This window comes from Hoplias malabaricus, chromosome Y (assembly GCF_029633855.1).
Source record: "Hoplias malabaricus isolate fHopMal1 chromosome Y, fHopMal1.hap1, whole genome shotgun sequence".
Taxonomy (NCBI): domain Eukaryota; kingdom Metazoa; phylum Chordata; class Actinopteri; order Characiformes; family Erythrinidae; genus Hoplias; species Hoplias malabaricus.
In genome coordinates this window covers 61194598-61203312 of record NC_089820.1, presented here as the reverse complement: position 1 = coordinate 61203312, position 8715 = coordinate 61194598, and the positions used below count along the sequence as shown (strand labels likewise).

General features: G+C 40.8%; 1 protein-coding gene across 1 annotated transcript in view; it reads left to right on the top strand.

Moving 5' to 3' along the window:
• Positions 1-41: 41 nt before the first annotated feature.
• The window catches only part of LOC136677968 (potassium voltage-gated channel subfamily B member 2-like), a 33482-nt gene continuing 24808 nt past the window's right edge, over positions 42-8715 (top strand). Inside the window, exons 1-2 of the mRNA XM_066655692.1 lie at positions 42-169; positions 2940-3634. Coding sequence (XP_066511789.1) covers positions 3059-3634 — 576 coding nt within the window. The 5' untranslated portion in view covers positions 42-169; positions 2940-3058. The remainder of the gene's footprint in view (positions 170-2939; positions 3635-8715) is intronic.

The window sequence follows — 8715 nt, the reverse complement described above, 5'->3', positions numbered from 1 at the left end:
CCAACAAGCCACGTGTTTACATCTAGAAGAATGAAGAGGAGCGGCGGACCTTTCCCTCGTTCTCTTTCCTCCTCCTCTCTTCTCATGGAGGCTCAGTTACAGACCTAATCTCCCCGTCTTCCTCCTTCTGCAGCGGAGCAATGGAAAAAGTGGGCAACTAGAGAAGAAGGTACGCTCTCATTCCAACATAACCGTCAGTTTCCTTTGTGTGCTCGTTCCTTTTTTCCCCTTTCTTTGCTGTGTTTGATTGTGCTGCAATCCCCGAAGATTATCTACTGAAGGCTAAAAGCTCCATCTGTCGCACTGTGAAAAGAATCCCTCAAATAGTGTTAGAACCACTACCGCTAAGTTTTGGTCCTCTTTTACAGGTTCTGAAATCTCTCAGGCTAGGTTCTAGATAGTTCGAACGGTTTCCAAAACACTTGGGAGACTTAAATGAAGGTTATTTTCTTGGAGTGTAGTAAAAATGGACTGTTGTGTGACAAAAACTTTTCATTTAAAAATGGCAAGTGCAGGTCTGAGTCAATAAAAATGACGGTTGGTAGGTTTTCGTTTGAAAAGGGGGCTTTAAAAACGGCTGTATTTGAAAACGCTCGTTGCTAATATACCTCAAGTTTAATTAAAATTTTTTAAAAATTAAGTAGTTGTGAAGTAAAATATGATTTTTGACCAATTTCAAACTGGACACTTAAAAAAAAAAAAAAAAAAAAAAAAAAAAAAAAAGCCATAATGTAAAAACTCCCCTAACCCTTCAAATCAATAATCAATACTTGGATATATGTTTATTGTACTCCAGAATAGCAGTCTCCATGTTAATGTGGCCAAGTTTCTGTAAAGAAGTAAGTTTTCTACATTCTATTAATTATTATGTGTGACATGTTCAGTTATATATAGTCTACATGAAAAATAGTAGGACCTTAGAAACTGCATTGGAGCGTCCCAAGTTTGGACTCATGCTCCTATATTACTAAGTCAGTTGGGTGTATTCTGAATTTGAATGTTTATGTATCAGCATTGTCAGATGTATATATGAAAACTATTGAGTCACATCACTGGGCACCAATTCCAGTATCGATAAGGCATTCATGTGTTCTCTTATTGGCTGAAGGGGTATTCTTGGAGTCAAAATCAAAATCAAATCCTTATGAGGCAACTTTGACCCTGGGGCCAGACTCTGGGCCCTCTCAGGCTCTAAAACAAGGGCAGCTTTCGCACCCAGCTGGGCTTCAGAAATAACAGGACACTCCAACCTTGTGGGGATAAAGAGCAGAGCACCTGATGTATTGGATGTGGCAGGGTATTAACTCGGGGCAAACTGCTCGCAGTGCAAAAGGAGCCGCTCGACTTCTCCTCAATAGCTCCATTACCAAACACTGGCCTAAATAAGTTCCCTCTCTGGTTGGAGGGGTTTTAAATAGCCCGGCTCTTACCAAGTCTTTTAAGTGCAGGAAATAGCAGCCTGTTAAATAGTCCTGCAGGGATTTGTGATCAGGACGGTTTTAAACGCCCAATCGCATTACGCTCTCCTTCTCCTCTGAGATCGCCAGCCTTGCTGGACATTTACTTGCTCAAAGTCCAGTTTCCACCTGTTACACACACCACTCTGTAGATGTAGGAGAAAGTTTTAACGTCTCTGGTCCAATATTTTCATCACTGTCCTGAAAATTGCAACTTTACAAAAAAGGCAAAAGCTTGACCGATTTCTAATGCAAGGTCATGTACAGAGATTTCATTCCAAATCATTGGGACATTTCCGATTGATCCCTCTGTGAATTATTCACACAGGCTGAAGAGCAGCTCATGAGTTCCAGTGATGTAGAATTAATGAAGATTGGGATTTCAGTATTCAGGCATAGTGCACAAATTCAGTTTATTTGCTGATTGTAATATTAATGTACATCGTTTTTTTTCTTATTTAATTGTATTTTTCCTGTATGTGAATTCATCAAAGAATTCGTCCATTACCATGTGCACAAGTGTGTTGTTTGTACGGGACGTGTCCTGTATTTTCCTGCAGAAAATTGACAATAACCACATTTTAAACTGGGTGTACAAACGTGAGCATATTTGCGTACGCTGTAAAAACTCTTTAATAGCGCTATATCTCACAGATCTGCTACTTTCTGGTTCCCTGTAAAACTTTGTGAAATAGCTATAAATTTATTTGCTGTTGTGAAGAAGCTTTATCAACCTCTACATTGAGTTAAAATTCCACACCCCAATACATTTTTTTCTGGAATCACAAACAGAGTTTTGCTACTGAGAGCTTTTTCAGTCCGCTGTAGGAGATAATAGCTTGGAACTTTTTGTCCAGGTATTTAGTGTTAAGCAGAAGGGCACTTATGTAATCCTTAACCCATTACTAGACAAGTTGTTAAGTTCATCTGAGTGCTGTGGAGATCTTACCGCATTATCATTGACATGTATCTAGAAAGAAAAATCCATTTCTTAGTATTCTGTTTAACAGTTTGTGAAGTTAAATGATGCCAGATGATTAATTATTCATTATATTTACATTATTGAAGTATACAAAAAACACTTAATCTGCAACAAAATATTCATGTCACTCTTAGGTGTAATTCTTTTAACCATTGGATATTAATGTGATAAATCTGTACTAAAATAAGACCTAAAATGAATGTGTATATGATTTCTGCACAAATCAAATTATAAATTAAGACACTTCTCATATTTGGACACTCAGTGTAGTTTAATATATACCTCATACATCACGTTCTATTTTACAATTAGATCATTCAGCCTCTCTTTACGTTATAACGTGAGCATATTTTGGGCAATACCCAAATATGATAAACCCAAATAAGATAAACAGCATGTACATGAGGCCAGGTTCACATTGCTTAATGCCAAATGTCAACTAGACATGTCAGTGTGAATATGTGACTGCCTGTAAATCTCTCTCCGTTCCCTTGTTGCAGGTATGAAGGGCCTTGTCTGAAGTGGACTCTCTAGTTTAGCCTCTTTGCTGGACCTTCCTTTCATTGTTGACAAGCTCATCTCTTCCTGACCAGCACAGCTTTGGTTTCAGCACGTCGTCATGGCTGAGAGAGCGACGTTCGGGGCTCAGAAAGTGTCTCGACCACAGGGTTCACTCCCTCCAGAGCCCATCGACATCATCCGGACCAAGGCCCGCTCCAGGCGGGTCCGGATCAACGTGGGTGGGCTGGTCCACGAGGTACTGTGGAGGACACTGGACCGGCTCCCTCGCACTCGGCTGGGGAAACTGAGAGACTGCAACACTCACGACACCTTAATGGAGATCTGTGATGACTACAGCCTGAACGACAACGAGTACTTCTTCGACAGGCACCCGGGTGCCTTTTCCTCCATCCTGAACTTTTACCGGACGGGCAAGCTGCACATGATGGAGGAGATGTGCGCCCTCTCCTTCGGCCAGGAACTCGACTACTGGGGCATCGACGAGATCTACCTGGAGTCCTGCTGCCAGGCCCGGTACCACCAGAAGAAGGAGCAGATGAACGAGGAGCTGAGGCGCGAGGCTGAGACCCTGCGGGAGAAGGAAGGGGAAGAGGTGGATGTGGGCTGCTGCCCGGACAAGAGACAGAAACTCTGGGACCTGCTGGAGAAACCCAGCTCCTCTGTGGCTGCCAAGGTACAGCAAACAATCCTTCCTCACACAACCTCTTGGCACGAAAACACACTGTCCAAACACATGCTCATACAATTATGGCATTTGGTAGAGACCCTTATCCAGAGCTGCTTACAATTTATTCAAAGTGTAGTTTGCTGTGTGCAGGGCAGTGGGGTTACACCATCCACATCTAACGGTGGTCTAAACACATGCTCAGACACACAGCCCAAGCACATGGCCCAAATATTCACATGGGTGTCACAACTATCGTTTATAATGTTAGTGTGGTTTGGTCAAGCATTTGGTAAAAGTTGATGTATTTGGGCCATGTGCTTGGGTTGTGTTTTTGGAGTTAAACCCTTGTCCTGTTTCATGCACATTTCATGTTTTCCTGCACTAACACACACAGTACAATTCAGGAAGGGCTTGTTAATTACCTGATTATCTGGATTAAAGGTGTTAGAACAGCGAAATCGCCAAAATTGACCTGCACGCTCAATCAAATGACAATATGTTTGTAGTCTAAACCTGCGTAATACTGTCTTCCTGATTAGATTTATCGTATTCGAATCTAAAATGATCCTTTGAAAGTCCTCACTTCTCAGAATTAAACAGGCTGCGAGAGTAAAATCAGATTTAATTTACTCTTACTGCATTCTAACAGTGTAAAATCATATTTTAAGCTTGTGAATGGTGTCATCTCCTTTTTTTACCCAGCAAAATGAATCTCTCAAATGATATAATGCTTTCTTTTTTTTTTCACAGTACATAACTTTGATGTTAAAGTCTGCAGAAGTTACATTGTAATCGCAATGTAATTCTCATGCATCTTCTGCTTCTGCTTTGCAAACAAGGCCAGTCAAGCTGCGGCTCTAATGTCGTAAGACAAGGCACATATTGTTTGTGTGCCTGCGCCCATCTGTATGCGAGGTTTAAAGCCTTGGCACCTCCACTCAAACTCTTTTGAATTGGCACAAGTCTCAGAGCAGATGCATATTCATGGAATCTCAATGTTGCTTTGTGACAAATGGCGGTGTATACATAGTTTATGCTCACATAGTGGTTTCTGTGAGGGGCTGAGGTTTCTAAACATTGTTGGATATGTTCGGGGTGTGTTTATGAAATGCAGATTGGTGTTTTCCTGCATATCGAACGTATGAGAGCTGGAAATGTCAGTTTTGTTGTTTGTTTATGATGAAATATTATCATTATTGTAATCAGTCACATCTCAGTATGCTTATTGGAGTGTATCATGGACAAAGGTAGATGAAGACCAATTGTTGAGAACCTGTAAAGCATAACATAACTGAAAGGATAGTAATCTGGTGAATTAACCTGAGTCTCCCATCATTTCGTTGGCAATTAAAGGCATTAAAAAGGAGTGTCACCTCCCAGTGTCAACTCCTTGGGGAAGGCTTTAGACCTGATGCAAAAATTTGGTGGCATTCAGTCATGAGGATAGTACAGTCATGAGATCCATTACTAATGTTGGGTGATTAGTTACAGATCACAATTTCCACTCCAGCTCATCCTAAAAGCCAGTTCCAGGTTTTATACCCCACTAACCTTGACATTGTGTATCATGAAATTATCATCAAGATTGTTACTGTATGTTACTGTATATATTAGCCATAGTGCCCACATTTACAGCACATTATTTGTTTAATGTTGTTAAAGGTAGCTCCCTGGATCAGTAACATTGCTCAAGAAAACAGTGTCTGCTTCCTGTTTTTCCCAGTAATCGTCCCAATGTGCCAAATTAGTTTTTCCATCTTTCAGCCCATTGTTTTCAAATCAAATCTTGTCTCTTTTTTGCGGCACTGATCATAAATGGTTAATTGCTTCGTGTTGCAAACTCTATTTCTTTTGAGTTCATGACATTTCCCACTCACAGTGTTACGCCTAACGACCTTGTTAATATTTAATATCACACACTCACAAACTTTGCATCATTTAAAACTCACGGAAGACGAGCCCAAAAGTGGCTTTTGTGACTGTTATATAACTATTTATGTTTCTTTACCATTTTTAACCTGCATTACACAAACAAAAAACAAATGATCAGTGATTACAAGGCAGTTTACATGGGTAGAGGAGATAAAGACCCCCCTGAATTGTGCTATGGAACTGGAAAACTGCATTTTATTGGCTAATGGAAGTCCATCTAAACTTTTGGAATGTCAAAGCTAACCAACCAAATTCAGCAAATGACCTCACCAATGCTCTCATGTCTGAATGCCATCAGACCTCTAACAGCAGCAACCTAGTGTAAAGCCTTCTCTGAAAGCTTATGGCAGGAGAGAGAGGGAACAGCCTCCTTGTTAATGGTCTTCATTTCATAGGAAGTGTGGATGAGCATGTGGCCATAAATGATCAGTGGATATTGGTTGTACCATATTGACTCAACCCCAAATTTAAAGTTACACAATATGTCCAAAAGTGTGTAAACACCTCTTATAATTAAAAGTACCCTTCTTGCTTAAAGTGGAACATTTCATGAGGTTACACTGTATGTCTAAAGGTTTTTAGATGCCCACTTTTACAAGTGGGACTGGTCATTGGGAGTGCTAGTTCAGATTAGATTATATGTCTAAGGGTTTGGAGATAATCTTTATTTAAGAAGTAGAAATTGCCATTTAGTGTTATTCCCTCAGGTTAGTTTCAGGGCAACGGCTCTAACTCTTGGTGCTGGAGCTGTTAAGATGAAGCACAGAAGCTATGATCAAGACTGTTGTTTGCTAACACTGAGCGCTAATGCTCTGAGAGAAGGTCACTGAATGAGCTGATGCCTTTCTACAGTGATACACACACACACACACACAATCCCACAGGCCCATCGCCCACTTCCCAGAATGGGCTCATGGAAAGCAGTCAAATGGGCCATTAGTACAGAGCTTTAATGTACATTCATTTTTCCCCCCGCCCCTCAGGTGCAATGCCACTTTGTAGCCTTTATCCGAGCTTATTGTTGAGGATTTTATAGTAAACGACAAAGCAAGACTTTCGCAAGATGCAGTAAATACAGCTAATGGTCTCAAAGTGCGGGATCACTTTCCATGTCGCTGGCACAAAGGCAAATATAATGAGAACTGTCTTTGTTGGCACTGTGGTGGTGGAATGCATCTATTATTTAGAATCTCTTTGTGATTATTTGTAAGTGTCCGATTCAGACATTCTCCTGATGTCACCAGACTACTGAACTACAAAGGGGGATATGAGAAAAAAGAGACAGAACCTGAGTGACAGAGGGAGGAGAGAGATGGACAGAGCTGGAGAAAACATTGAAAGACAGAGAAGAGAGAGAGAGTGATGTGGAAATGTGGAGATTAGGAGAAGGGGCACGAGGATGAGAAAAGAGTGAGCACATGAAGAGGGTGTTTGAGAGAGAAGAGAGAAACACAGTGAGACGTTGAGTCAGTGAGAAAGAGAGAGGGAGAAGGACAGATGGTATTTCCCAACATTCCATTTTTTCTTTCATTATGGAACTCTGTGTGCCCCTCAAATGGCCGCCTGCTTTGAGATGTATTTCAACAAACACCCATCTTCCTGAAATAACTGAGGAAAATGGGCAGGTTCCCATTCGTCCAGAAGGCAGTTTCAGCTGGACGTTTGTGTCAGGACTGGAGCGGGCAGCTGGAACCTTGGGTTCTGTTCTCACCAAACAGGACAGAGGTAGATTTGCTGCAACTGTGATTTTTTTGGCAGTCAATCATCTGTATGAGTCAGCAACACTTCAGCATTACCACGGCACACAATCCGGTCCGATTATCTATGCTCCAGCAGGACAGGAAAAAGATGGATTTTGGGGATTTAGCAAAGGGAGACACCTAAAGTCCACTGGGCATCCACTGGTGTCTTCTCTGTTATTTTTATTTCATTTTTTTATTTATCTACACTCTTAGAAAGTTAATAATATGTAATAACAGAAAGGTCTTTGATTAGTGTAAAATGGAGGTACTATACAGACACATAATGGTTCACCAAAGGGCCAAACGGTGCATATGTACCCTCAAAGATACAGCAGTTGTCCTGAAAAATAATTTTTCAATGAATCTGTACATTAGTTTTTGGATTCAGGACCTACAAACACCCAAATAAGCCTGAAACAATGGCTCTAACTATCCATTCTGACTAGAGATCCAGTATTTTGCCTTCTGCTCATCTGAATATCTCCAATCACTGGGCATACAGTACCAGTCAAATTTTGGACACATCTTCTCATGAGTCATTGGTGGAATAGGGCTGTTCACTGTATACAACTGTGTACCAGCCCCTACCTCCCTACAATCCAAGTTATGGTCTTGGACATGTTAAGAAGGGAGCAGTTCTACAAATTAACTCTCGACGAGGCCACAGCTGTTCACTGAAAACCGTTGATGTGACGACCTCATGAAGCCGACTGAGAGAACGGTGAGAGTGTGTAAATCTGTTAGATAAAGGTGGCTACTTTGAATAATCTAAAGTGTGAAACATTTTCTTTACTACATTGTTCCATAGGTGTTCCTTCAGAGTTTTAATGTCTTCCGTATTCATTTACAATGTCAAAAAAAACAAACAAAGAAAACCATTAAATCAGAAAATGACCAAACGTTTGACTGGTACTGTACCTTCACAATATGTGGAAAATGGACCAAAACAAAGCATACCAGTGTCCAAACCTTTGACTTTTACTGTATGTTAATGTGAGAGTGCAAAGACAAGGTTAAAAACCCATAACACAAGAATAGAGAAGGAAGAAAACTGAGCAAAAACAGACAAAACTAGAGCTTCTGCACTTTGCTCCTCAATGCTGCATCCTTGGGAGGTTGGGTGGAGCAGTGGCTCATTAACATTTAAAACAGCAGGTGCAGAAACTGGCCGCTCTGAACAGGGGTGTTTAGACAGGGAGAGATTAGTGCTGTGGTGCTTGAGCCTTGTGGTATTTTGACCAAAGCATGTCTCGGATATGTCTTTAAGGCTGTAGGGAAATGTGTTACCTTGTGGAAGAGGGGCTTAAAATGGCTTTAAAGGTTTGAGATTTCATAATTAAAATGTCGTCATTATTTTAAAAACGTTTTTGAAAGTAACATCAGTCCTTTAATAATGTTACTTTAATGTCTTGT